We start from the raw sequence: 26667 nt of genomic DNA, 5'->3' as shown, positions 1-26667 counted from the left end.
TTCCTTGCTGGGGGTGGGAAATCGGCTGACCCTGAATGGGAAGCAGAGGGGCCTTCTCAGAGCGTTTCCCCGGGTGATTGGCCTTGTCTCATCAGGCTAGCGTCCAACTCCATTTAAAAAAGGCTCTGGCCAGACCCTCCTGTTCAGCATCCATCGGGGGGTGCAACACTGTGGGGCTCCAGCTGCTGACGCGTCTGTTTCCCGGGCGTCTCCGCAGGCGCTGAAAGAGAGATGGGGGGCGGGAGAGGGTGCAGCCTGGCGGATCCAGCAAACCCCGCTGGCACCAAATCAGCACCCCTTTGTGGGCAGGGAGCCTTGAAAGACAACCCCACAGTGGTGCCACCGGACGTTTCGGGTTGCAGACCCACGGCTCAGCAGAGGCCAGCTGCTGCCTGCCGGTTGCCTAGTGCTGTCACTTCCTGGGAGCCTGTGGGAGTTTGGGCTGAGGAAGGAGGGCTCTGGTTTGGGCCCTATCTGAACCCCAAGGTCTCCTTGGCTGACTGGCCTGGGCTCTATTCCCCGCCCTGCCGCTGGGTGACCATGGGCAAGTCACTGCACCTCCTCGAGAGCGACCGATGGAAAATGCTCGGCAAGGACTAGGCATCAAATCAACTGGACAGGCAGGGACTCAGGACTCCTTGATCCGGCTGCACGAGCTGTAGATTTCTTGGGTCACTCTGAGAACTTCCTCTGCCCTATTCCCTGCTCTGGCCTGGGCAGCTTTCAGAGATCAAACGCACGGCTCATCCCTCTTGTGATGGTGGGAGTTCTGGCTGCCGCGAGGCAAACTGGAGCGGAAGATTTTACCCTGTGCTGAGACTGGGAGAGAGGGTGGGCTCAGCTTTTCCTACTGAGCACAAAGCCCCTGAGAAGGGAAGGATCGTTGTCCCGGCAGAGTTTCCAGGTCTGTTTTTCAGGCCTGCTGAGCTACTGTCTGGTCTGAGAATCAAGTGACTTGTCCCAGGCCAGCGAGTGGCAGAGGGGATTTAAACCTAGATCTCCTGGCTCTCATTCCAGAGCCTTCACCGCAAGTCCATCCTTTTTCTCACCCACCGAGAATTAACTTTATTCCCGAAAGTTCAGCTAGAGAGCGCAGAAGCCGAAAAGTTCCTCCGAGGGAGGCTGGGGAAAACAATAGGCTTGTTAAATTGCCATCGCAGTCGCCTGGTTACATAAAGGCTGCGTTTCACGTGTCGCGCTTGTGTTTCAGTTTATCGCTCTCTCCCGTGGTGGATGTGACTTTCCAATTATCTGTCATTTGAGTACAACACTCCACACGTGCTAATGCACCGGCTGCGTGACTGCTTGCGCAGAGCGGCTGACTCCGCAGGAAGCAAGAGCCCAAACAACAACGCGGACGGGAGGCAGGGCCTCTGCAAAACAGAGCCTCGATCGATCGCTTCCGCTGTGCGGAGAGCTGCCCGCAGCGAATCAGTCCCCTGTAGGGCTCGGTTCTGGCAGGTTAGCTCTGGTCCCACGGTAAATTTCCAATGGAATCTTGGGGATTTCTTTCCCCTCCCTTTCTCCAAACAGCTGTTCTCTCACTGTATCCACTTCATAGCTATATCACCCACCAGAGCTCAACTCCTTGCGGAGGATAATGGTGTGATTTGCCGGTGGATCACACTGCCACATGATGCCACTGAGGCCAAGAGGCGAGGATTGGAAACTTTGCTAGCTAATGAACAACATCCGCACACACCCGTTTCTGTAAAACCCCATGCTTCAGGGCGCGAACCAGACACTCGCGGATAGAGGTCAGGAAGAAACTTCCCTGCTGGGCAGGTTATTCCATCAGTGTCCACTAGGGAGCACTCGTGCTCCTTTCCTCTGAAGCAGCTGGTTCTGGTTTCTCACAGAATGGTTGGCACCCTGCACTGATTCATTCCTAGGCAATTCCTAGGTTATCCGCTGCTGCTCCCATGAGAACTTACCTTTTCTTTTAACTCACTTTTCTTTTAATTCTTTTTAACTCTTTTAATTGGGTGGTTTTACACAAGGAGCCAGAGTCGTTTTGTTCCAGATTCACCCCACCATCCCCTTCACCTCTCTCGAGTCCTCCAAAAAGTTCTCTAGCAAAACAAGCCCAAGGACGACAAGACGTCCTGATGCTGCTGTTTCTGAGGTTAAAAAACAAACCTGAGGAAGAGAAAAGCACCTTTTTCAGGCCTTTCTTCTTTATACAGCACAAAGGCCCAGATGCCATTTTTTTTCCACATTTGCAGGGGACCTTTAACGAGCACCATGGTTCAGGTTCTGTTAGCAGCAAACGTCACTAGTTGCCTAAGGGTTCTCATGCCAATCTGTGCCTCTTTGATGGCTCGGAGCAGATTGCTTCCCATTATGCCTTGGGCATGGCCAGCTGGATCGGGGCTGACAAAATGACCGTACCACCGGATAGGCCTGACTTCTGAGACTTTCACCCGTGAACTTTGCCCTTTCAAGTCCTCCTTTGCAGGCAGGGATCCTCCAGCACCAGGTTTTAATCTTTGTCTGACTCGCAGCCCCAGCCACGGGAGCCCCTCATGTCTGTTGCCAGCCGCGTGTCCTCTGGCTATGCTGACGCACTGCCAGCGTGAGAGCCAGCAGTTGGCAGGACAGGGCAGGGGCTGGGCTTGATGCAGCTCCTGGTGCTGCACTGGGCAGGTTGGCGACGCAGGGCTTTGAAGGGCTCTGAAACGCTTGCTCTTCATTACGGCTGCTGCAGCCTTTAGATGGTGGTGTTGGGGTAGTCCCTGCTCTTTGCTACGTCTGCGGTAAATCGGGAGCAGCGCCCGGATTCTGCTCCGTGTTACACCCTCGGGCAGTCAGAGACGAGCACCCGTTCTGCTCGGTTCGGTGCTGCTGGAAACGGGGAGCGTGGAATTACTGGCTTGACACTGAGCTCCAGATCTGACCCGTTCTTTCTTTCCTCTCTTGGGGTTCCTCTGCTTCCAGCAGAGGATAAATGCACTCAAGGCTCCAAGGCGCTCTCATCTCCTGGTGCTGGGGGTCATGGCTGGAACGTAGAGCCAGCTGGAGGACAACAACCCCATTGGGCAACTTTCAGGAGGCTGACATTTGTTTTCCTTCCACGGCGCCGTGACGAACGGTGGTGTGAAATGGGACGAGGTCAGAACGCCTCTTGGGCTGGCCAGGTTTGGGATCCCTCCTCCCCTGGTCGCTGGACGCGAGCGGAGGCCCTGCCCTGGATCTCCCAACCCTTCCCGTTGGGCACCCTGCGCCGTACGCTGATTGAAAAGGACGCAGAGATGGGGCTGGAGACGCTGCGTGGCCCCGTGTCCTGCACGTAGCATGCTCTGCCTGGCCTGACGCGGCTCGTGATCCACGCTGATCCCTCTCTCGGCAGTGGTCCTGCTGGGGAAGATGCTTTGCTCCATCTCCCGTTCTCTCCTTCTTGATGGGTTTCTTCTGTGCTGGGTTGGGTTCTCCAGGGCTTGCAGGTCAGTTTTCCTCTTGCGTCTGCATCGGCGTCCATGAATGGCACCCGCTGAGGGAAATAGAGCTTAGCTGCTCAGAACAGCCTGTCATCCTTTTCTTCTGGAGATCTCCGAGCCTTGCAGAGAAGAGGCAGCATCACCTGCATTTCACAGCAGGGGAAACTGAGGCACGGAGCGGCCAGGCACCTTACCCCAGGTCACACAGAGAATCGGCCGCAGATCTGGGGACGCCACCGAGCCCGTCCCAAATCAGTGCTGCATCTGCTCTCCTCTCCCATGGCTCTGACCAGTCGCCTGGCTCTCCCCGCGTGGGATCATTGCCACATCTGGCACTCGGTGTCTGGGGTGTGTTTCTAACTGACTCGCTCAGCCGCAGGTCAGTGGGCCCAGGGATCCCCGGGGGAGGGTCTCCGGTCTGGGATGATCACAACTGGTCTGGCCTTAAAGTCGGTGACTTTTTAATCCATCCATCTCCTTTGCCCTGCCTCCATCCCTGCTCCCACCGCAGCCCCGCTCAGGGCCCATCCCACCCACGTACGTTTCCTGGGGTCACAGAAATGTCTTACCGCAGGGCTTGATCCTGCGAGGCGGTCGCTGGGCTTTCCCGGAGGCGCTCGGGCCCTGGCTAAGGATCCCCCCAGGGTGAAAGAGAGCGAGGAGGGGACTGTGTGTCGAGGGGGATAACGGGACACTCCTTGATCCCCTTCCAGCCGGCGTCTCCTGCTCTGCCGTCATGGCCGTGGCGATCATGTCTGCACTCTTGCTGCACAAACACCGTGAGGTAGGGGGAAGCGGGAGGGTGCGGGGCCTGGAAGGAGAGGGAGGGGTCCTGGAGGCAGGTGTGGGAGGAAGCTGCTTGCTTTAGGGGGTGGTCTGACCGAGGGGGGCAGGTTGGGGATGACCTGCTGGATGGTGGTTTCAAGGGCCCTCACGTTACAGGAGAGCTGCTATCTGGATGGTGGTTTTAAGGGACCCCCCCCTTGATGGAGTCAGTGGCTGAATGGAGGTTTCGGGTCTTCCCGTCTCCATTGACAGGGAGGAGGGGGGGATTTGTCGTTCTCCTTTCGTGGGGTGCGTCCTTCTCCCAGGCGATTTTCCGGCTCGGGGCTGGTTTCAGAGCTCCCTTTGCCTGGGGGGAGTGGATTCTTCGTCTCCCTTTCTCTGTTGCCTGGAGGGGGGCATGTCCTGCTGGCTGGTGGTTTCAAGCCCCCCCCCCTTTCTTTTTCTTCCTTTCTCCCCACCCCGCCAGGGCGTCTTCCTGTCCCGGCTCATGTCCGACTTCTCCTGGCTGGTGGAGGAGACCCTGCTGCGGAACTGCGACGTGGGCTTCTCGGGGCGGCTGCGCGACCTGGTGCTGCACGCCCTCTGCCTGCTGCGGGGCTGCGTCTCCCTGCACCGCCTCTCGCGGGGGGACGTCCTGGTGGCCCCCAGGGAGACGGAGGCGGCGGTGAGGGAGCTGGGCTGTCACAGCGCCGCCCTGCTGCCCGTCTTCACCTGCGAGGCCGTGGGGGGTGAGTGACCCGGCCGGGAGGGGCTGCCCACAGCGCCCACACCGTGCGTATGGTTGTTGGGGGGCAGGTGAACCTGGGGAGGGGAGGGGCTGTCCATGCCCCCTCCTCCGCACCGTGTGTGTGGGGTTGGGGGGCGGATGACTTGGAGGGGCAGGGGGCTCCCCATACCCCCCCATGTGTATGAAGTTGTGGGGCAGGTGATATGGAGGGGCAGGACTGCCTGTGGCCCCCCGCACCATGTGTGTGGGGTTGGGGGGCAGGTGACTGGGGGGGGGCTGCCCATTGCCCCCTCCACCGTGTGTGGGGTTGGGGGGCAGGTGACCTGGGAGGTGGGCTGTCAATTGCCCCCCGCGCCATGTGTTTGGAGCTGGGGGGCAGGGGAGGAGACTGGGCAGTGACGATGCCCCAAGCCCTCCCCCCCCCAGCCTGCGCCATCAACGCCCTGCTGGTGGAGATGCTGCCCTTCCTGGGCCCCGCCGAGCTGCCCGCGGCTGTCGTCCTGAGCCAGGAGGAGCTGAGCCGCAAGGTCCTGGCACTGCTCCAGTTGCTGCCCAGAGACTTCCTCCTGCTCCAGGTAGGGCCCCCGCGACACCCTGGGAGAGGCCGGGGGGGGGGGGCTGCTCCATCGCATTGCTCCTCTTGAGGGGTGCCCACCCCCCAGTGACCCTCTGCTCTCGCTCTGCATCCCGCCGGGCCGCACTGACTTGTTTGTCTCCTCCGGCAGCCCTGCCAGTCGGTCTCTTGCTACGGCCAGGATGTGCTGGACAAGCTGATCCAGTGTGGGCTGCTGGTCGCGGAGGAGGTAGGTGAAGGACGCAGGCCCTAATGTCCCTGGCACCGAACACGCCCCCTGCTGTCCGGGGCCGAGTCCAGCCTCTGGTGCCTTCCCTTGGGTCAGCCGGTCGCCCGCCTGCCCCGTGCAAGCTGCCAGGCCCTTTCCCAGGGCACCGTCGCCCACCTGCTGCCTGCAGGGGAATCCTCAGTGCTGGGAAAGGTGCCCGCTGGGAGACCAAGTCCTTTGGTTAGCCATGGGGCCCGGCATCCCCGATCTCTGCTGAACAACGTGCTCCTGGCAGGGGCGATCCCCGCCAACGGCCATGGCCAGTTAGTTCAGTCTTCCCAGCCTTGCCCGCTAGGGAGGACACTGGTTTGAGAACCCACCGGTGGCTGAGTCCGAGAGGAAGGTGTGTCCTGGTTCCCGGTCTCCAGAGCCATCTGCTCTCCCCCAGGCTCTGACACGGGGATGGGTTGGCACCACCTTGGCAGGAGTGGGGAGCCCTGAGCCTCTCCGCCCCCACCAGGGCGTGCATGCCGGGTGAGCTGCGCCCAGAGGACTGCCAGCCGCTTGGAGTTCCCAGCCCCAAGGGCTCAGGGCAGCCAGTTTCTCCCCTAGGCCCCCAGCGAGTGGCTGGCCTGCGACACCGCCCGGAGGCGCTTCCCGCGGAAGCTGCTGTGGAAGGAGATGGAGGACTTCAACGACAGCGACAGCGACTACGACGAGGACGCCGGCAAGCGCCGCTTCAAGGTACCACCCTGGCGGGGATCAGGCTGCCTGGCGTTAGTTCCTCCTGGCCAGCCACCCCTGCCCCTTCTGCCGTTCTCCAGACCCGAGGGACCATCCTTCCTACCCGTCTGCAAGGAAACTGCCTGTCCAGCTGGTCGTTGCACCTCGCAGCCTGCCAGGGAGGTCTCCTGCTGCAGCTGGGTAAACTGAGGCACGGCTGAGGGGAAGGGACTCGGCAAGCTGGTGTAGAGCCGGGACTAGAACCCAGAAGTTCTGAATCCCAGCCCAGCCCTCCCCTTCCGACCTTTAGACTCCACTGCATCTCCCAGAGCCGGGGATAGAACCCAGGAGTCCTGACTCCCAGCTTACCCCCCCTGCTCTAACCCCACTTCCCAACACTGCTGTCCTCTCCTAGAGATGGGAAGAGAACCCAGGAGTCCTGACTCCCTGTCACCTCCTCTAAGCTCAGTGTTTAGATGGCACAGCGTCATGGCAACATGGCTAACCACTAGGCATGCTCCCCCTGGTCGGTTTCCTCGTCCCCTGGCCTGGGCTCTCCAGTCCCTGTGCACCAGCATCCACCTGCCCCATGACCCCCCACGCTCCTGCACGGGGGGGCAAGGCCTCTCTGGGCTGTCAGTTCCCTGCTGCTGGGGGAACACGTTCTCCTTTTGGTCTGGCGGCACGTGGGAGGGGATCTGTCGCCCTCCCAACCCAGCCTCATTGTAAGAGAACATCAAATTATCATATTAATTCCCGCTCCTATTGTTTTCCCCACGATCACACGGCACAGCCCAGGTTCACAACCTGTCTCTTGAAAATGCCAGCTGCGTGGGCTGCTCCTCCAAACTGGAGCAAAGTTCTCTGTAATTAACGGGCGGGGGCTGAGAACGGAGTCCTCTGAACTCGTCACACTTGTGCATGGGCTGCGGGAGCCTGCGTCTGGCTCTGCAGCACCATCTTCTGGTCAGCCGGAGGCTCTTCCCCCTCGCGTGGATCCAGCGTCTGTCCCCGACACTGTGGCAGGTGGTTACGGTCGCTCTCTGGCGTGTTGCTTGGCTCAGCGAGTGATGGTGTCACTGAAACTGCCAGGCTAGGAGCCAGGGGGAGCGGGAACAGGGGCTGCCCCAGCCCCCCCCCGTTCGGAGACACCCGGGTGTCTCCTGCCCTGTGAGCTACCCCCAAACCCTCTCTCTGCTGTCGGGGGTCGGGTGATGTGGACACTGAGAGAAGACACCTCCCCCCCCGGCAACAGACAGATGGGGTGGCCCTTGGGGCAAGATTCAGACCAGCCTGAGTTGGGGACATAAGGTAAATAGGTGGTGAGGGTCAATCCTGACCCACAGCTCTACCAATTCCCCTTACTCCTGACCTGCTGCCCCCCAATATCCTAGCCCTGGGCTCCCCCATAGCTCTGCCACTGCCCTTCAGTCCTGACCCACAGCCCCCCGTTGTCCCAGCCCCGGCCCTTCCCTGTTGTATGTGATGTTGGCAGCTCTCCCCTTGAGAGGAAGTTGAGTCCCACCAAACTCATTTCACTTGTGACTAGCAGAGCCCTATTTCACCACCTCCTGTCTAAGGGTAGGTCCAGCCAGGCTGAGCCCAGGCATTCCCTCTCCCTGCAGATAAGCCAGCTGGACAACTGCCCCGATTTCTTCCTCTTCCTCTGCGGCCTCCTAGGCCCCCTGCTGAAGACCTTTGAGAGAGCCGCTGCCTTCCTGGCGGAGTCTGGCTGCCCTGAGCGAGGTAGGAAACCCCACCCCGCACCTTGCATTCACCAGTGTGTTAGCAAAGCCAGGGGCTGAGCTCCCCCTCTAGGCCTGTAAGATCCAAGGGGTCAACGAGAGCAGACTTGGGGCCTGACACCCAAGGGCGGTGCTGGGTCCAGCTGAATGGGGGGGCTCGCAGGCAGCGGCTCGGACCGTGTCTGCCAGCCAGCACTGGGGCTCCCCGCCAAACCCCAAATAGCGCCGGGCACATGAAATGTGGTGCTTTCCCCCTTAACGGCTGGACTCTCCTAGCCCTGGGATCTACCACCAGGGAAACCGAGGCACAGAGCAGCAACATGCCTTGCCCTAGGTCACTCAGCAGGGCTCATGACCCACGCCTGTGCTGGGAGAACAGCCATGGCTCTAGCTCCTTTGGGGGCATGCAGCTTGGGTCTCCCGCTGCGCCCAGGGGCTCATTTTCCTGGCTGGGCTTGTTGTGTGGAGAGGAGGCCGCCGCTGTAAATCAGTGTAGCCCTACCGAGGTGAGAGCTGCCCCGACGTCCCTAGGCTGAGGAGCAGACCCAGAATGTTGGTTCCTTGGCTGGGCTCCCCCTCGCGTTCCTCTCCCACGCTCTCTGCTTGCCTCCCCCAGAGCTGGAGTACCTGGAGAAGCTGCAGCGGTTCCTGGTGAGGAAGGCGAGAGAGGACGGCTCCTTCGGTGAGTTTGAGATCCAGCCTCCCTGTGCTGCTAGGGAGCTGCTGCCCCGCCCCGTGTCCAACCCTTTCCTCGCCCTGCTAGGGAGGCTTCATCCCAGCGGCCTCCCCGGCTGGAGTTCTAGGGCAGAGCGGGAACAGCACCAGGAAGTGACGGGCTTCTCTGGGCACGGGTCAAGAAATCGCTCTCCCTGTCTGCCAGCTCCAGCTGCTGGTGGGCAAACACGGAGCTGGGCTGTAAACCTGCAGGGGGCAGGAAGGGCCCTCGATCCATGGAGTTACTGGGCAGAGAGGCAGCATACTGGATGGGGGGGTCCCTGTCTTCCCTCCTGCAGCCCACAGGAGCCCCACGCGGGCAGCTGAAATGGGGTCTTACCTGCCCAGGCTGCGTTGTAGGCCCCAGACCAGAACTAAAGGAGTGGGAGTGAAACAACCGGAGGAGGTGGGTTGGGAGGGTTGCTTGGGGCTGGCATGCCCCGTGCTGTGCCTGGCCCGCCCTGTGCTGCGCCTGGCCCTCACGTTGTTACTGCGTCTCTTTCCAGAGTGCACGAACAGGAGCCTGGCTGCGAGCTCCGTCCGCACCTTCAAGGAGCTGGGGGTGAGTGTGCCCCACCTGTCTGTACCCTGGTGATTCTGGGGAGGTCGGTTCAGCCCATCATGGTAATTTAGGGATGGCTGCTGGGATGTTCTGTCCCTCCCTGTAATCTCCCCTCAGCCTGGCCCACCAGGCAGATATGGTCTCTCCTTGTGCAGCCCCCACCCCTTCCCGGGTGGAAAGTGACAGTTCCTCTGTCCCTCTCCACCCCCAGGTGCTGAGAGAACAGCCAGGCCCAGCGGGGCCCATTCTCCACCTCTCGGAAACCTTCAGCACCAAAGGGAACCAGGAGCAACTGGAGAAGTTCATCGGGCAGTTCACCTCCAGCTAGAGCTGCTCTGGGCGGGGTGTGAGGAACTGTCCTGCCACCTGGAGTGACGGTTTCAAAAATCCCCTTCGGCAGGATCCCCTGTTGAACATCTCCGGGCCGGGGGTGGCATCCACCCACCGCAGCACGACCCCTGTTGTTTGGCTGAAATACCTGGGTTGAGTTTGAGATAAAAATAAATCGCCTCTTGATGCCTGGGTCTCTGCCTGCTTTTACTGGACAGGCTCATGCCAGCAGTTCCCCCCCAAAAACCAGCCATGGTGGGCTCAGTGTTGCTTCCTTTCCCTGGTGTTACTAGAGATCAGAGCGGCAGGGACCACCCTCCTGGCTCCTAAACTGGACTGTGGGCCCAGGATCTTCTATGCAAATGCAGCCCCAGAGGAGGGGTGGTGTATAATAAACTCTGCCCCAAACTCATTCCCCATGACAGAGCAGCTGGGGGGACCCCATCCCCATGGAGCAGGGCTGGGATGTGCATTTATTTGCCTTGCTCTGTGTCTAATCCTAGGGGAGCAGCCCTCTAACGGCTGCCTGGCAGCATGACCCCCCCTCGTGCTGGGTGTTTGAGTGGATTTCACACCAACCGTGCTGACAGGGCAGCCCAGTTTCTCTGAGCACAGAGTGCGGCCGAAGCTGGCAGGTCCGGCCCTTCCGCGAGAGCTTTATTGCAAAATCCTGCTGTGGAGTGCCACGCATGCCCGTGTCCATGATCCGCTCCTGGGCCCCGGGACCGCGCTGGTGGGGCGTCCTCAAACGACCTTGTTTCGGAGGGCTCCCAGCTGGTCAATTTCACACTGCACCACATCTCCTCTCTGCAAAGCAGGATACGCAGAGGAACATTTCCATTAGGAGCTACCAACTACAGCCTGCAGGCCCCCCCCCCAGCGCCTTCCAGAATCCTTTGCACCAGCCCCTACTGCAGCAGCAGCCCGGGGTTCATGTCTGCCCATCATCAGACATGGCCCTAGCCTTGCCCACCAGAACACAGGGTGGGACGAACCCCATCATGCCGAGAAGAGACAAACTGCAACTGCTACACAAAATCCATCCGGGGGGGAGCATCTGTCACCCTCTGCTTCATCTGAAACCCTGGGAGCTGGATGCGTCACATGCAAAGTGACTCCAGCCTCCAGCAGCTCCTAAGCCCCCTCCCCCTGGGAACACGCTGTTGACAGTAGCAGTGATGTGCATCCCCTCGTGGGGAAGAGGCTCGGGCTGTCACTCCCTTGCTGGAATCTCTGAGCCTGGTGCTGCAAATCCAGCTGCTCAGGCAAGCCCTTGAGTCTGTGCTGAGCAGATGGGCACCACCATCTGCCCAGGTGGCTCCAACTGCAGGGGCCACGTGGGACACCCCATGTCTCCTGTCACAGCCCCTGCTGTAGGGAGTCCGGATCCCCAGGACTGACACTCACCTTCAGGAATATGGGGGGCTTCCGGAAAGCTCCAATGCCAGGGGGGGTCCCGGTGAGGAAGACATCTCCAGGGAACAGTGTGACGAACCTGCCATGAACCAGGTACAGCCCTTCAGCAGAGCATCCCGACACAGAGCCCCCAGCACGCACGCACCCCCCACATTAGGGCCACGGTTGTTCAGACATGCCCAGATACCCGCCAGGGGGCTGAGACTACCCCATGCATAGATCAGCACTAGGGATCAAACCCAGGCCCTCTGGCTCTCAAAGCAGGAGCCGCTGCTAAAGACTAGGGCCATCAATGACCCTGCCCCTAGAGAGGGGCAGAGAACCGCACTGGCTCCCAGGAACACAGTGGTTGGTGCTCCCAGGGCAGGGGACGCAGGGGCTGCACCTACCGGGAGACCCACACGACCAGCGCCTGCGTTTTGAAGATCATCTGATTGGTGTTGCTGTCCTGGACAAGTTCCCCGTTCACTTTGCAACGGATTCCCAGCTTGTGAGGGTCTGAGAGAGACAGAGCAGTCAGCTCTGCAAAATAAACCGGGAGAGTGGGGCTGTTCCCTGTACAGACCTCCCCTGCTGGGCGAGAGTGGGGATCCAGGAGAGGAAACCTCAGATCACAGGAAAGATCCCAATGTGTTGGACAAACCGTATCTAAGGGGCTGCTGTTGCTCACCGCTGCACTGCGGCCACCTCTGGGCTGGAACGCCACAGCTCACAGCAAGTCCACAGAACAGGGTGGGCCACAAAGCGAAGGGTGCTGGGACCAGTTGAGGCAGCAGGAGGAAACGTAGGGCGCAGAAGGTAATTGCCCCAGTTGGATTTGGGCTGGGACACTGGGATTCCTGCTGGGAATAGTGTCAGGAGCTGGGGGTCACTAGGGGTCGCCCCTAGTGCCACGCTTGGGGAACTGGTTCAGGAATAACTGGGGAAGGACACCACGTACTGAGCCACCCGCCCCAGTCCCGGCGGCGCTCTGGGATTTAGAGGGCTCCTCTGCAAATACTGATCCAACCCGACCACACGCGGCCTGGGAGCTCACCCCGCGTGCCCAGGGCAGTGATGGAGCAAGCAGGAGGAATCGGGGACAAAGGCTGCTTATGCATCACCCCGGGAGCCTCCGCAGCCTGAGGGCACCCGTGCAGGCAACCCAGCCCTCCCTGTGGCAACCACAGCCCAGCAGGCAGGAGAGACCGACGGGCCAGACCCATACCTGTCACAGAGTCCTTGGTGACAATGGCAGGGCCCAAGGGGCAGAAAGTGTCAAAGGTTTTCCCCAGGATCCACTGATTCCCATTCCTCTTCATCTGCCAGTCCCTGGCGGTGACGTCATGGGCAACCATGAATCCCACGACGTGATCCATCGCGGCTGATTCCTGGACGGGGGGGGAAACGGGACGGGAGTCGCTGCACAGCCGCACGCAGGAGCCACTGCTGGAGAGACTGCAAACGTGGGGCTGCCCGACGACTCCGGGCACCACGGTGCCGAATTAACATACACACTGCCCCCAACAGGCCCCGCCTCTGACCGAGAGGGATGCCCTCTAGTGGTGAAAAGGGAGCACGCTCAGTTCAATCATCAGCCTGGCTGCTGAGCTTGCCAACCAGGGGGCCGCGGGGGTGGCTTTTGCCACATGCCCTGGTCTGAAGTCACCAAACAGATGGCCCCGTTCAGCCGGGGCTGGGTTTGAAGTACCAAGACCTGAAGTGGCACCAGAGTCCGTTCCCAGCTCCTTTCGTACCTTGATGTGCTTCCCTTTCTTCCCAATGACAAATGCCAGCTCCACCTCCCAGTCGACTTCCTAGAGAAGGAAACAGGCAAGTCTGAGTCTCTGCCCCTAGTCCAGAGGGCACAGAGGCAATCAGGGCTCAGGTACCACAGGGAGAGGCAATCAGAGATGCCCGAGATCACTGTTCCCACACCTGCGAAACGCCACTCGTGATATGGCAGGGCCAGAACTGACAGGTGGGCAGAACCCTCTCAGCGCAGAGACACCCCCTGCTTATGGCCCAGCAACATGGTAGCTCCCCTAAGCAAGATATTTGGATGTAACTTTTGGGACTGTTGGCATCTAGGTGGCTCATTACTTGACACAGCCAGCAGGGGGCACTTGCACAAATAGCAGCAACCGTCCTTCCTAATTTCTTAGCGGTGGGTTTTTGGATTAAACAGATCTCGAGGCAGCTCGCGGCCAACTCAAATCCGGGCCCACGCCCTACTGACAGCAGCATTCTCCATGGTCGGAGTGGGCACCCCCGGCCTTTGCTCCCACAGTTCTTTAGCTGGAGCCTTTAATGGACATATCCTCGGGTGGGGCTGGCGTGTCTCGGCTCAAAGGTCCCCAAGGGCACGGCAGGAGGAGCAAGGGGTATTTACGTTGCTCTCGGCTGGGTGGATGATGTCGTCGTAGGGGCCAGTGATGCAGCTGGGAAACTTGCTGAAGATGATGGGCTCCTCGGGGATGTTTATGTTCTGCTCCCGGCAGTGGTCTGCGTAATTCAGCCCCACGCAGATCAACTTCCCCGGGTTGGTTATGGGGGCCAAGAGGGTCACCTGAGAGCGTGGCAGGATGTGCTGGCCAGACTCCTGAGCCCTAGAGACAGAGGAGGGAAGGGGCAGATATAAGGGATGCTGAGAGAATGGGGGAGGCTCTTCACTGGGGAAGCCAGGGACACTGGTGTAGTGGTCAAAGCAAGGGACTGGGAGAACTGGATCCCCTGGATTCTACTTCCAGTTCTGGCATGGATTTCCTGTGTAGCTGTAAGCAATTTCTTGCCCCTCCCTGTGCCTCAGTTTCCCTCCTGTAAAATGGGGCTCACACCTACCTCTTGCACAGACAGTGCCTTGAGAATCCTGCACTGAGAATGACCAGTCAGAGCGTGGGTCCAGGACTAGGACAATCCCAGCTGTACACATCCACCCCTTTCCTAACCAGCTTCCAAATCTCAGGAATAACAACTGTGCCCCCTAGTGCCCATCGAAGGATGTCCCGTCCCTAGCTCTAAAAGTGCTTAGAGGTTCATTATCCCCTTGTTTTACAGACAGGGAAACTGAAGCATGAGGCTGGGAAATGCCTTGCCCAAGGCCATGCGCTGAGTCCATGGTAGATCTGGGACTAGAACCCAGGGCCGGAGCACCCACAGAAAAAGAAATAGTGGGTGCTTAGCACCCACTGGCAGTCTCTTATCAGCACCTCCCTCCCGCCCATAGGCGGCCCCACTGATCAGTGCCTTCCCCCCCCAACAGCACCTCCTGCCCATCGTGATCAGCTGCTCCGCGGTGTGCAGGAGGCACCGGGGGTGGACAGGGTGGAGTGAGGGCAGGGCACAGTTGGGGGAGGGAAGAGGCAGCGCCTTGGGGGAATGGGTGGAGTGGGGGCAGGTCCTGGGGCAGAGCAGGGGGGAGCCCCCCCCCGGCACATTAGAAAGTCAGCGCCTCTGCCCAGGGCTCTTGACCGCCCAGTGCTCTAGCCACTGAGCCATGCTTCCTCCCAGCTTTGGGATCACTGCAATTTCTGGAGAAGACGATCTGTAGAGGCACTAAGGGTTATTAGCATAAGGATTTAAATGTAGCCTGCAGAGACACTGGGCATCACTGAGAGAATCTGACTTCTCCATTCCCTGCTTTCTAGTCATTGAAGCCCAGACCTTCAAAGGTATTTAGGCACTTCACTTTCACTGAAATCATTGGGAGGTATGTGCCTAAATACCTTTGAGGATCCAGGCTTAAATCTGTAACTCTTCACGCTGTGCAGACAGGACAGATCAGACAGCGAGCCCCAGGCCTTCACCTCTTGTGCCTGCCTCCCCTACCCCCATTGGTTTTTGTTTGTTAAAGCCCCCATTGGCACAGCTGCGGCAGGTGTGGGGAGCCCACAAGGGTGCCAAGCGGCAGGGAAACCCAAGCACCGACGCACAAGAAGGGGACAGCCCCTGGATGGGGGGCTTGTTAGCGTGAGGGTCTGCTTGGCCTTTCAGGGTGGAAACAGCTTCCAGCACCCCCTGCAGGGTCGCTGGAGAGCCGCACTTACCGTCTCGCTAGGGCCAGTGCTGCGTCCCCTTCCTCCAGGAACTCCCTCATCCTTCTGGGCAGGGAGGGGTCGAAAGCATTTAAATCAATCACGTTGCCACCATCTTTCTCCTCCAGCCCAATCCTGGGCCCATCCGAGCCGGTTTGGAACTGGACCAGCCTCATGGCCTTAGCTCGATGGGAAACGTCCCTGGCCTATGTCCTGCCCCAGCCGGGCAGCCTCCAGCTCAGTCTCAGAGTCGCTGGAAGGGCTCTTAGGACCAGCACCGGCATCAGATCCTGCAGGAGAGAGACAAACGAGCGTGGACGGGTCATCCATCCACGCGGGTTGGATCTCTGCCCAGCAGTGGTAACTATCATTTTTTTGGTCAAGTTCCAAATTCTTGGTCAAGGTCCAGACTCCAGAGAAAATACAGGAATAATAATGATGACAGATAAATAAATAAATACATAAATACAAATATTTCAGGGTCTGTCTGAAAGCGTCCGGCAGCCCAGGTTTGGCTGGCGGGCCCCCTATTGACCGCCCCAAGGGAAAGTAACCAGAACCTGGGATCTCGCTCTACCACGGGGGGGAACTGGTCACACACAGGGCTCAACCCCTGGGACACGCAGTTGTTCGCCAGGGTCACGCACGGCTGCATCCGGATTCCCATGGCGCCACAGAGGCCCGGGCTGTGAACCCGACGGTGTCACAGGGGTGAGGGGGGGGCCCCTCGGTGAAGCTGAGGGGGCGAGGGAGGCGGGGGGGGAGTCCCCTCTGTGAAGCCAGAGGGGGGAGAGGGAGGCGGGGGGGGTCGCTCTGTGAGGCCAAGGAGGGGGGCATGAGGGAGGCGGGGGGGTCGCTCTGTGAGGCCGGGGGGGGGGAGAGAGGGAGGCGGGGGGGTCGCTCTGTGAGGCCGGGGGGGAGAGAGGGAGGCGGGGGGGTCGCTCTGTGAGGCCGGGGGGGAGAGAGGGAGGCGGGGGGGTCGCTCTGTGAGGCCGGGGGGGGGGGGAGAGAGGGAGGCGGGGGGTCGCTCTGTGAGGCCGGGGGGGGGAGAGAGGGAGGCGGGGGGGGCACGAGGGAGGCCGGGGGGTCGCTCTGTGAGGCCGGGGGGGGGCGCGAGGGAGGCGGGGGGGGCGCTCTGTGAGGCCGGGGGGGGGGCGCGAGGGAGGCGGGGGGGGGGCGCGAGGGAGGCGGGGGGGGGGCTCTGTGAGGCCGGGGGGGGGGCGCGAGGGAGGCGGGGGGGCGCTCTGTGAGGCCGGGGGGGGGCGCGGGGGGGGCGGGGGGGTCGCTCTGTGAGGCCGGGGGGGGCGCGGGGGGGGCGCGGGGGGGGCGGGGGGGTCGCTCTGTGAGGCCGGGGGGGGGGCACGAGGGAGCGCTCTGTGAGGCCGGGGGGGGGGCACGAGGGAGGCGGGGGGGGGCGCTCTGTGAGGCCGGGGGGGGGGCACGAGGGAGGCGGGGGGGTCGCTCTGTGAGGCCGGGGGGGGAGAGAGGGAGGCGGGGGGGTCGCTCTGTGAGGCCGGGGGGGGAAGAGAGGGAGGCGGGGGGGGTCGCGAGGGAGGCGGGGGGGGTCCCCTCTGTCAGGCCGGGGGGGGCGGGGCTGGAGCCGCTGGGCAGACGCGGGCCGAGGCGGGGCTGGATCTAACGGGGCGGGGCCGGGGGCGGGGCCGGAGCGAGCGGGCGGGGGGGGGGGGGGAACGGGCAGTCGCTGAGCCCAGCGAGCAGGTGCTGGGGGGGGGGGGGCAGCGCCAGGCCGCCCCGCCCCGCCCCGCCCCCGGGAGCGGGACTGACCCCCCCGCACAGGGCCCGCCGGGCCCCTCCCCCGCTACCTGCTCAGCGGCTCTGGGGTGGCTGCGGGCCTGCCGCAGCTCCTGCGGTCGCTCGCCGATGCCGTCACAAAGCCGAGCCGCGCCCCTGTCACCGACCTGTGACGCCATCACAGTCTCCGGCCGGCGGGGAACCAATAAAAAACCTACCACCTCTCCTCCTCCTCCCCTCGCAACGAGGGCGGCGGGGGACCTAACATCCAATCAGAGAGCGGCTAGGGCAGGACTTCACGGGCTGCCACCAATAAACCGCTAGCTAATAAGCCCCGCCCACTCGTCTGTGCCCTCAGAGAGCGTGACTGGCTGTCACCATGACACCACGGGCACAGCGTGGGGCGAGCCCGGCTGGGCGCCATGACACTAGGGGCAAAGCGTGGGGTGAGCCCGGCTGGGCGCCATGACACTAGGGGCAAAGCGTGGGGCAGGGCAGGCCCCAGGCTGCGCCATCATAACTAGGGAACCAGTTACCTTCCATAGGGGTCGCCCTGTGCCCCCTCCCCGCCCCAGCAGACCCCCATGGGCGCCCCCATCTGCAGGGCAGAGCAGCTCCCGGCTGCACCCCAAGGTGCTGCACCCCATCGGCCTGACACGCCCTGGCCCGGCTCACGGGGTGCACCAGCAGCTGCTCGGGGCCGGGGCTCTAACGCGGCCCCCTGCGGGCTGTCACGCTTCCTCCCGCTCCGCCGCTGCAGGCCAGCCCCCTTGGGAGAGCGCGGGCCCCCCCTCGGCTCCGCTCCCCCCACCACGTGACTCCAGAAGCTGGGGCATGCCCCAGTGGCCAGGGCCCACAGGGAGCCCGCTAGCCCTTCACGCCCCCTCTTTACTGCAGGGCTGGAGAGATCGGCCCCGCCATCCCCCCGCACCCTGCTCCAGAAAACCCGCCTCCTCCCGCCCCCCAGCAGTCCTTGCTCCCTACCTTCATCTGCCTCATCTCAGCCCCCTGCCCTCCTGCTGTCAGCCATCCCCCCGCCTTGCCAACACAATGGAAGGATCAGAAACCAGCAGCAGTGGAAGGCTTGTTCTGTGTTTGTTCACCACCGAGCCCGTGTCCATGACTGGGGCGCCTAGGAACTGTCATTAAAATAACACATTAATAAACTAGGCGCATGGCGCTGGGTGCTGCAGGCGCGTGCCGAGCAAAGCAGGGCAGAACCGTGGGTCAGGACTGTCTCCTCGAGGGTGATCCTTTCTGTCACGTTACAGCATCACTTCTTCCAAGCACAGCAGCCTACAGGAAAATGGCTGAGCTTGTCCAAAGGCATGAATCAACCAGCGCTGCACGGGCTAAACTGCAGGCATCCCCCGCTCTGTGCATGGTGCCCAGCAGAGTTGTTCCACACCTCCAGGGTCTCCCTTACTCAGCCTCCGTAACACGGCCCATCCCAAGTGGATATGGAAAGAGGGGCCCAGGATAGACAGCAAGAATGGAACCGTGTTCATGCTATCAGCTGTGTTTCATGGCACGGGAAGGAATTGGATACAGAACCAGTTGGGCTCTGCGGCCAGAGAAGGAAGCAAAATGGATGGGAGCCTTTTCTTTTTCTTTTTTTTTTTTTCAGTTTATTTTATTAAAATATACAGTGACTGAATATCAAGTAGTTACAGAGAACAGGAACCGACGACTGTCTCCCCAGATTGTGCTGTAAGGGTGGTCGTGAGATATGGGGCACTGGAGTAAAGGCTACTGCTAGTGAGACATGCGGCCATTCCTTATACTGTACATATGTCAGGAAGTATCGAGTGCAAACTCACTGCCTCCGGGAGAGGGCTTAGGGTAGAGGAGAGGGAGAGACGGACGGAATTCAGAGCCTTCTTGGCAGTGGGAGACAGAAACAGACCGATCTGGGCCTTGGGCAGAGAGAGAGGCAGCCTTTGGGCACTGAGAGAGGTTGAGAGGAAGATGAGGACTGAGTCTGAGTGGTTAAAAGTCCGGCTCCTGGTGCTAGTTCAGATCTGGGAAGTGGGGCTGGAGGACTTGGGGGTCATGAGGGATAAAGGTGGATCTGGTTGTACCCAAGGGGGAAGGCCTGTGAGAAAGAGGCAGAGCCTGCACTAGCTTAAGCATCAGTGACAACTTCCACCAGGACACCTTCTCTTCCCCAGAGTGTTTGGTGGGCTCTTCCCCACTGCAGACCCAGGGACTATTTCTCAGGCTTGGTGCTCTTCTAACCAGACACTGTTCCATCTGCAGCGAGACGGGGTCATTCAGTAACCAGACGCATCCAAGGTTACTGAAGGAACTGAAAGGGGAGTCTCTCTAGGTCACCTCATCTTAGGGATTTCTATTGGCATGGAAACAGATACCCCATGGCTCTGACTCTGACATGGCAAACAGGAAATCCCAGTGAGATGGAGCAGCCAGCTACTTAGAAAGTTCCTCATTAGAGACTGTACTGACTTATCCCTGACTTGGATCTTGAGGATGACACCCTCTTGGATGCAGAGCTTTCCCTACCAAACCCGATGCCCAGTGTCTTGTCTAGCCCTACATGCGCTGCTTTCCAGCTGGCTTTTCCAACCCTCTGGCCTCTTTCAAGACTTGTTCGCCCCGTGGCAGATCTCATCTCAGTCCTGGAAATAGTCACTTGTTAAAAAATCCAGAACAAAACACAGTCCCTGAAACCAAACCTTGAAAACGTCCCCCATGGATAGGTGATATTTCACGCCCTATTTGACTTATGACTTTCAACTGCAGCCTGGAGCTTTGGACATATTCGTAAGTCATCGCCCATCAGCTTCCAGTGTCACAGAAGAGACACGGTGGGTGAGGTAATATCTTTTACTGGACCAACTTCTGCTGGTGGAGAGGACAAGTTTGAGCTACACAGGGCTCTTCCTCTGTCTCCATGTATCTCAAAAGCTTGCCCTCGCCACCAACAGAAGCTGGACTTAAACTAGGTTGTACCTCACCCACCTTGTCTCTCACACACGCGGGGACCAACGCAGATACACAACACTGCCCATCCCACAGAATAACAGGTTCCCAGTGTAACCCTCAATTCCAGTCAACAGATTTTTGAGCCAGGGCTGATGGAGATGATGGACCAGTGGAAAACGATGGAAAATTTCAGCTCCAGAACGTAACAGCGAGGGCCCGTCTCCTCCTCCAGTTTGGAAGGGCCAGGGTATTTGTGCTTGTATTTCTGCTTCAGGAAATTCAAATCCTGTTTCTTTGTTGCAGATCGCCCCATTCCAGTTGTCTGAGTGAAGATACCTTGTTCTCCCCTACCGCTGCGGGTGGAGGGACATTCATTCTCACTGTGATTGGGGAGAAGGCGTGCTAGCTTCTTCCTTTGCTTCCCTTCTCTGGGGACGCTACCGAGGAAGTCTCGTTGAAGGCTCTGTACACTCTCTAACATTCACACACAATGTGGAACCTGCCTTTGAATGGACACTCTTGTGCTTTTAGAACTGAAGTTCTGCAGATGATTCCCAACAGTCAGGAATGTCTTCTATTTAGATGTCCACCAACCGTCCTCTCTCAGCTGAGAGACATTCAGGCTCCAGGATCTTGGCCCAGGAGCTACCTGCACATGGAAAAGTGAAGAGCAGGTCCTCAGCTGGTAAAAATTGATGGAGTTCAGTTGAAGTCAAATTTCGCAATGGGGGTATGAAGTCCATGGAGTTATGCCAAATTGTGCCAGCTGAGGATCTAGCTAGAGACCTATTTCTTCTTCAGTAAATGCCTCTCCCTCGTTTTCCTGATGGAACCCAGTAACTGCCCCATTGCTAGGGTCTCACTTGGTGCGAGTGAGAAGAACTCCACCTCCCACATGCAAACATCTTTTCCATCCAGCTACCATGTGAGAAGTGCTGAGCTTAATCCACGAGGCTGGTCTCTTTCCCATGGGTGGTATTTGACGCTGTGCAGCAGTCCCTGGCTATATCCTAGGGGAGAGCTAGCCAATCCCTCTGCTAGGTCAGACAAATCCATGAAACCCAATCTCTCTCTGTCTCCTCTTGCCCTTCAAATGAGAATCCAGTCAGTGTCGGGAGCAAACATGATCATGTCCTCTCTTTTTTTTTTTGGTTGTTTTTTTGTTTGTTTTTAAATATAAAAAGAGTTTGTTTTTCTCCTCATAAAGATGTGTGTGTGCTTAACGAGAGAGACAGACTGAGGCGTCTGTCTGCGTGCAGGCCAGGAGGCAGCCGCGCTGGGAGAGATGAGATTGCATTCTAGATCACATTCTCGAACAGCTGCATGGAACTCATGATGTTCTCGTCCTGGAAAGGGAGGAGAGAGAAAGGCCAGGGCAACGGTTCAGAAACAACACAATCAAGGGAGATTTGTGGTTCAGTGAATGAGGAAGCGGCTTGGGAGACAGGAAATTTGAGAGCTGGTCTCAGCCCTGCTGTGACACCTTGGGCAAGTCACCACCCTCTCCATGCCTCAGTTTCCCTCCCCCACTCTTTGGCTCTGTATAGATTGTAAACCCTTTGGGGCAGGGAATCACACACGTCTGTTCAATGCCTAACAATGGGCAACTGGTTGGGTGGGTGCACCTCTTAATTGCTACAGTAATAATAACAATACATCTGACAGAGACGGCCTACTGGGTGAACTTGGGGAAGTCACGTCCTCGCTTTGCGCCTGTTTTCCCACTAGGGATAGGAGGACTGACTTGCTCTGGACAGTGCTTTGAGATCTGCCGATGAAATTAGCTAAGGATCGTTACTGAGCCAACGTGTGTCATCTAGCACTGCTCATGTGCTACCACCCACACGGGGGCATGCTCCAGGAGTCAAATCAACCTGCCCTTAACGGAGCTTGGTCTGGTCGCCTGCCTCCCTACGACCGCACCATCCCCTCTTCGCTTATGCAGTAAGTGCCTCCGTGGCAGGAATCACTGCGTGGAATCCCACAGCCCACGTTTCACAAGAGGAGAGGATCTGGACGGGGGGAAGCTGCAGTCTAAAGGGATTAGAAACGGTGTGACTGGAATGTGGAGGGTCAGATGAATCAGTGTCCTGGCTGCAGAATGCACCGGGCCAATCGGTAAGATGGACACTAGGAAAGAAAGATGGGTAAGATGGGCTCTGAATCCAGAAGAGGGGCCAAGGATGTGGTCAAGAGGAAGAGGAGAGGGGTCTGCAGTACCCGGAGGGCGATGAAGAATCCACAGCAGCGACCCGCTCACCTTTTGACAGGTCTCTAAAAACTCCTCGATTGTCACCACGCCGTCCCGATTTCTGTCCATTTTCTGAAACGGAAAAGCAACACTCAGCAGGTGCGGGTGCGGCGGTCCCGGCGACTCTGGGCCTATGTGCAAGAACGTGCTCCCCCCCTCCACCCCGCTGCGCCCGGCTGTACCCTAAAGTCCACCTTCCTGCGATCCTGGCAGGCCTCTGCGCCTGGGGATGGACTCTCGCTGCCTGCATTCTGCCCTGCGGCTGTGAGCCCCCATCAGGGACGCTCCTCCCAACCTGTGCTCCTTCCTGCCTGCCAGCCCAGGCCTAAGGTCTGTAATGGAGCGGCCCCCCCGGGACCGGAGTGTGTCTGTGGCTTGTAACCCAATCTCAGTGAATCCGCATCAGGAGTCCCTAATGGGGCCCCCGCCTCTGCAGCTGCCAGGGTCTGCGGCAGAATTTCCAGCCACGGCCCCCGCCCTCTGCCTCCTGCCTGCAGCCATGTGGGAATCTGCGTCTGCCCCTGTGTCAGTGAAACTAATCCCGCGCCCACACCCTTCCCACCCCAGCATAATTCCACGCATAGGCGCCGACTCCGTAGGGGCTCTGGGGCCCGAGCACCTGGGGGAAAAGGTAGGGGGTGTTCAGCACCCACCAGCCACGCTGGCTCCGGCCTGGGGCTCTCCCCGGATCAGCTGTTCGGTGGGTGGGAGCTGCTGAGTGGAGCCGGGGGGCGGAGAGGAGGGAGCAAGCGGGGCCTCGGGGGAAAGCGTGGGGGGGGGGGGGGCGGGAAAAGACAGAGCAAAGGTGGGGCCTTGTGGGACGGGGCGGAGCCTCAAGTGGACTGGGGGTGGAGCACCCACCGGGAAATATACAAGTCAGCACCTGTGATTCCATTGACTTCCAAGACACCATTTCTGAGTTACACCAGGGTAAGCAAGACCAGACTCAGGCCCTCTGCGGCTGGGCTTTTGGAGGAACCAGGCCCTTCTGCCCTCTGGCTAACTCGGAACCTACGGGTGTGTGGCCCAAGCCCACTGCCCTGGTTAGCAAAAGGCGCCTACGAGCTGACTTACCTGGAAGAACTTCTCCACGTGCTCTACAGGGGCATCGTCCCTGAGGACCGGGTACGTGTAGCGGCCCATCATGTCATAAATGGACTTCATGATCGCCAGCATCTCCTGGCAGAGAACGAGGGAGACGCGCTCAGCATTGGGAGGCAGCCCAAACAAAGCCCACCACCGTGCTCCGGTCTCAGCCAGGTTCAGGTCGGCATCAGGGCCAATCGAAAATCATGAGGGCGAAACAATGGGTTTCCCGGCAGGCCCTATGAGCTGCATCCCCACGGAGGGGTTAACTCCATTGAGTGAGGGAGTAGGAGAAACCATCGCGCAGCGGGAGCCCGGGGATTTTAGGTGTATCCCAGCCACAATACCAGACGTCCCCCATTGCCCACCTCCAGGCAAATGGCAGCAATACGGTCTAGTGGACGGAGCACTGGACTCAGGAGACCTGGGTTTAATTCCCAGCTCTGCCACTGGCCTGCTGGGTGACCTTGGGCAAATCACATCGCCGCTCTGTGCCTCAGTTTCCCCATCTGTAAAATGGGAAGAACGTTACTGACTTCCTTTGTAAGGGGCTTTGAGATCGACTGAGGAAAAGTGCTAATTAACAGTCATCTATTCTCTTGTGCCGTGACCTTGTCGAGCTAAGCAGGGTAAGTCTGGGTTTTAGACGAGAGACCTCCACAGAGCACCATGGGGCTGCAGGAAACGATTCTGAGGATTGAGGAGGGGGTACGTGCATTCAGGGTCCCACGGCAGTGTTAGAGATACAGCAGGTGGGGTCCACCATGCGGGAAGGGTGCTGTGGAGGTCTGTGCTGTTGGCAGTGCATCAAGACACAGAACCCATGTCCTGACCACTTGTGGTCATTAGTTATCCTAGGGCACTACTTCCTAAAGCTGGAGTATTCAACTGAGGATGGCTCCTTCACTGAACTAACCCCCGAGGTCTCCTGGCAGGCAGCGCTGCGTCCTGCTGAAGCCTCTGGAGATGCAGCCAGTTGAGGCTTTGCCATCCAAGACTCGTACAAACCTGAAGAGGGGGGAGCTGTGTCTAGATGAGGGACTGTCTCCTGCTTTGTTGCACTGTGTGGTGTCATAGGTGTCATTGCCTCAAGCCTGTCCTCACATATGGCAGTTGAATGCATGACCAGGGGGCAGAATTTTGGTAGTGATCTTTCAGTGTTTCAAATGTGGCCCCTAATATGGTACCAGAGATCATAGCCAGGGACCAAATACTTCCATAAACTGACTCAGTGCATGACGTGAACCTCGCTTTGGTAAACAAACCACAAGGGAGTGGAGCATTGACACAGACCATGCTAGGGCAGGCAGTAGGCTCCAGATGCCTCGACCAGCAGCACCAAAGCAAACCAGTGCTCCTCGCTAGTGTGGGGAAGCCAGGCCAGTAGGGTGTAGAGGAGGTGGCTTCCAGAGGCTCACAGCAGGAATAGCCAGCACGGGAACCTACAGAATTCTGCTGACTCGGCAAACTTGTCGCATAGGACCAAGTTGTGGACCCAGTGACGTCAACGTGAGTTTAGTCATTGATTTCAGTGGGGAAGGATGTGACCCACAGGACGTGAGAAGCATTGCAGGTTTAATGAGTAAACCAGGTCCATGTCAGGTAGCCATACGGTGCACCACCAAAGAAAGCCACATTTGCTCATTGTTCTCTCCCAGCCTCAGACATATAGTCACGGCCTGGCCTGGTGATTTCAGCTGTTATTCTAGCCCTATGAAAAGGAATACTTGTGGCACCTTAGAGACTAACCAATTTATTTGAGCATGAGCTTTCGTGAGCTACAGCTCACTTCATCGGATGCTGTAGCTCACGAAAGCTCATGCTCAAATAAATTGGTTAGTCTCTAAGGTGCCACAAGTACTCCTTTTCTTTTTTGCGAATACAGACTAACACGGCTGTTACTCTGAAATCTAGCCCTATGGGCTTCACAAGGGCTCACGCGCTGATCTAGGGGAAGAGGGGCAAACTTGGGGTTTTATGGGCACTTAGAAAGAGGCTGTCGCCTTGTCAAAGCCATGGAGGTGGATCTGAGGTCTCACGCTTGGCAAAACTCAACCAGCCACTACCGCCAGCTGGTCTCCTTCCAAACCTCATGCATACCCGCAGCCACATTCCCCTCAGCCCAGCTGCAGGTACCTCCTTGGTGATGTAGCCGTCCTTGTTAATATCATAGAGGTTAAAAGCCCAGTTTAACTTTTCGTGCACGGTCCCACGGAGCAAGATGGAGAGGCCGACGACAAAATCCTGGAACAGAGACCGAAGCAGAGACTTAGCAGGACAGGCAAACAACCCAGCACATGGACAACTGCAAACATATATCAAGCAACCCCCACCACCACCCTCCAACCAACGCCCCAAGGAAAACAACCGTTTTGTAGCTGGTGCCTGGGACTTGCTCTTTAAAAGGGGGTGGCTCGTGACCTTTCAAAAGGTGAAGCGGAAATGTTATCGACCATGAAACTCTCCTGGTATTTTTCCTATCGATCCTGTTTCTGTTCTTTGCCGGGTCTATTTTTAGTCACCTCGCTACCCACCTGAGCCCGAGTGCCCCTCACTGACAATAATAATAAAAAAAAACCCTCTTTGGTTCCTTACTGCTCAACGCACGGAGCACAAATAACCAAATGAAAATCGTTAACTGCCCCCTCCCAAGTTGGAAATGAAATAAAAGGCATTTTGGTGGCTGGCTGGCTGAGAGATTTGTGTTACATCCATTTACTAAATAAAAGAATGATTTTATATAGACACACACACACTCACATGAGTGTGATCTTATATTTATATATCGTCTTTATTTAAAACAATCCCACAGTTCTTTGGAAATGTTACTAACTGTTTGGACAATATATATACATTGAGTGTATGTATGTATGAACCAAATAAGAAAAAACAGCCCAAGGCTTTTTGATCTTATGATCTGCTAATTTTGAACAGCTAACAAAACGGGGCCTAATCTGGTTATAGAGTCTTTCTGCCCCACAATAAAAATCCCGTCTGACGTATTACCCCGAAGCATGTCTAGTGCATTCTGCTCAGATAGATAGCTGAGCTGGCAGGCTATATCTCACGCTAAGCAGGCATGCCCCGAAAGCAGTACAGTAGAACCTCAGAGTTACAAACACCAGAGTTACGAGCTGACCTGTCAGCCGCCCACCTCATTGGGAACCAAAAGTACGCAACCGGGCAGTTGCAGAGACCAAAGAACCCAGGAAATACAGTACAGTTCTGTGTTAAACGTAAACGAGGAAAATAATAAAGCGAGAGCAAAATTTTGATTCTGCACAGTGACGTTTCACAGCTGCGTTCAGTCAATGTTCGGCTGCAAACTTTTGAAAGAACGTTTTGTTTAGCGTTACAAACATTTCCAAGCTCCGAACAACCTCCATTCTCCAGGTGT

The 26667-nt window shown here is 58.4% G+C and overlaps 3 protein-coding genes across 12 annotated transcripts in view; 1 reads left to right on the top strand and 2 right to left on the bottom strand.

Annotated features, from left to right (window-relative positions):
* LOC140903513 (glycerol-3-phosphate acyltransferase 2, mitochondrial-like) overlaps positions 1-9994 on the top strand; it is a 175081-nt gene extending 165087 nt beyond the window's left edge. For 4 of the 6 annotated variants that reach the window (XM_073324880.1, XM_073324877.1, XM_073324879.1 and 1 more), the window contains 9 exons: positions 4151-4221; positions 4690-4951; positions 5377-5525; positions 5676-5753; positions 6345-6656; positions 8081-8201; positions 8817-8882; positions 9421-9476; positions 9688-9994. In XM_073324880.1, coding sequence (XP_073180981.1) covers positions 4151-4221; positions 4690-4951; positions 5377-5525; positions 5676-5753; positions 6345-6656; positions 8081-8201; positions 8817-8882; positions 9421-9476; positions 9688-9804 — 1232 coding nt within the window. In that variant the 3' untranslated portion in view covers positions 9805-9994. Of the gene's footprint in view, positions 1-4150; positions 4222-4689; positions 4952-5376; positions 5526-5675; positions 5754-6344; positions 6667-8080; positions 8202-8816; positions 8883-9420; positions 9477-9687 lie in introns of those variants that run through there. The other 2 variants (XM_073324882.1, XM_073324883.1) reach the window with 2 other exon arrangements.
* Positions 9995-10442: 448 nt separating this feature from the next.
* On the bottom strand, positions 10443-17164 carry LOC140903514 (oxaloacetate tautomerase fahd2, mitochondrial-like). 4 transcript variants are annotated; one of them, XM_073324884.1, is made up of 8 exons: positions 17059-17164; positions 15248-15525; positions 13594-13810; positions 12959-13018; positions 12430-12592; positions 11612-11744; positions 11214-11301; positions 10443-10613 (listed from the first exon to the last, which is right to left on the bottom strand). In XM_073324884.1, the coding sequence occupies exons 2-8, from the start codon at positions 15409-15411 to the stop codon at positions 10551-10553; spliced, it is 888 nt and encodes a 295-aa protein (XP_073180985.1). In that variant the 5' UTR covers positions 15412-15525; positions 17059-17164; the 3' UTR covers positions 10443-10550. The 4 variants fall into 4 exon arrangements, with proteins under 4 accessions (XP_073180985.1, XP_073180988.1, XP_073180987.1 ...); XM_073324887.1 differs by having other exon boundaries at positions 11612-11720; positions 17059-17163; XM_073324886.1 differs by lacking the exon at positions 17059-17164 and adding an exon at positions 15883-15963.
* Positions 17165-18596: 1432 nt separating this feature from the next.
* The window catches only part of KCNIP3 (potassium voltage-gated channel interacting protein 3), an 81063-nt gene continuing 72992 nt past the window's right edge, over positions 18597-26667 (bottom strand). The window contains exons 6-9 of one of the 2 annotated variants that reach the window (XM_073325328.1): positions 25407-25514; positions 23259-23363; positions 22194-22256; positions 18597-21279 (exon numbers count right to left, since the gene is read on the bottom strand). In XM_073325328.1, the coding sequence (XP_073181429.1) occupies positions 21232-21279; positions 22194-22256; positions 23259-23363; positions 25407-25514 (324 nt within the window). In that variant the 3' untranslated portion in view covers positions 18597-21231. The remainder of the gene's footprint in view (positions 21280-22193; positions 22257-23258; positions 23364-25406; positions 25515-26667) is intronic. The other variant, XM_073325327.1, reaches the window with a different exon arrangement.

Source organism: Lepidochelys kempii, chromosome 26 (genome assembly GCF_965140265.1).
Source record: "Lepidochelys kempii isolate rLepKem1 chromosome 26, rLepKem1.hap2, whole genome shotgun sequence".
Classification (NCBI taxonomy): Eukaryota; Metazoa; Chordata; order Testudines; family Cheloniidae; genus Lepidochelys; species Lepidochelys kempii.
Note: the sequence above shows the minus strand (reverse complement) of the source record. Positions and strands in the feature narration are given on the sequence as shown.

Coding starts and splice junctions, on each gene's coding strand:
- LOC140903514 (XM_073324884.1), bottom strand. CDS start 15,411: ATGAGGCTGGTCCAGTTCCAAACCGGCTCGGATGGGCCCAGGATTGGG. Junction 13,019..13,593: donor TCCACCCAGCCGAGAGCAAC/GTAAATACCCCT, acceptor TTCCTTCTCTAG/GAAGTCGACTGGGAGGTGGA. Junction 10,614..11,213: donor AGCCCCCCATATTCCTGAAG/GTGAGTGTCAGT, acceptor CCTGCTTTGCAG/AGAGGAGATGTGGTGCAGTG.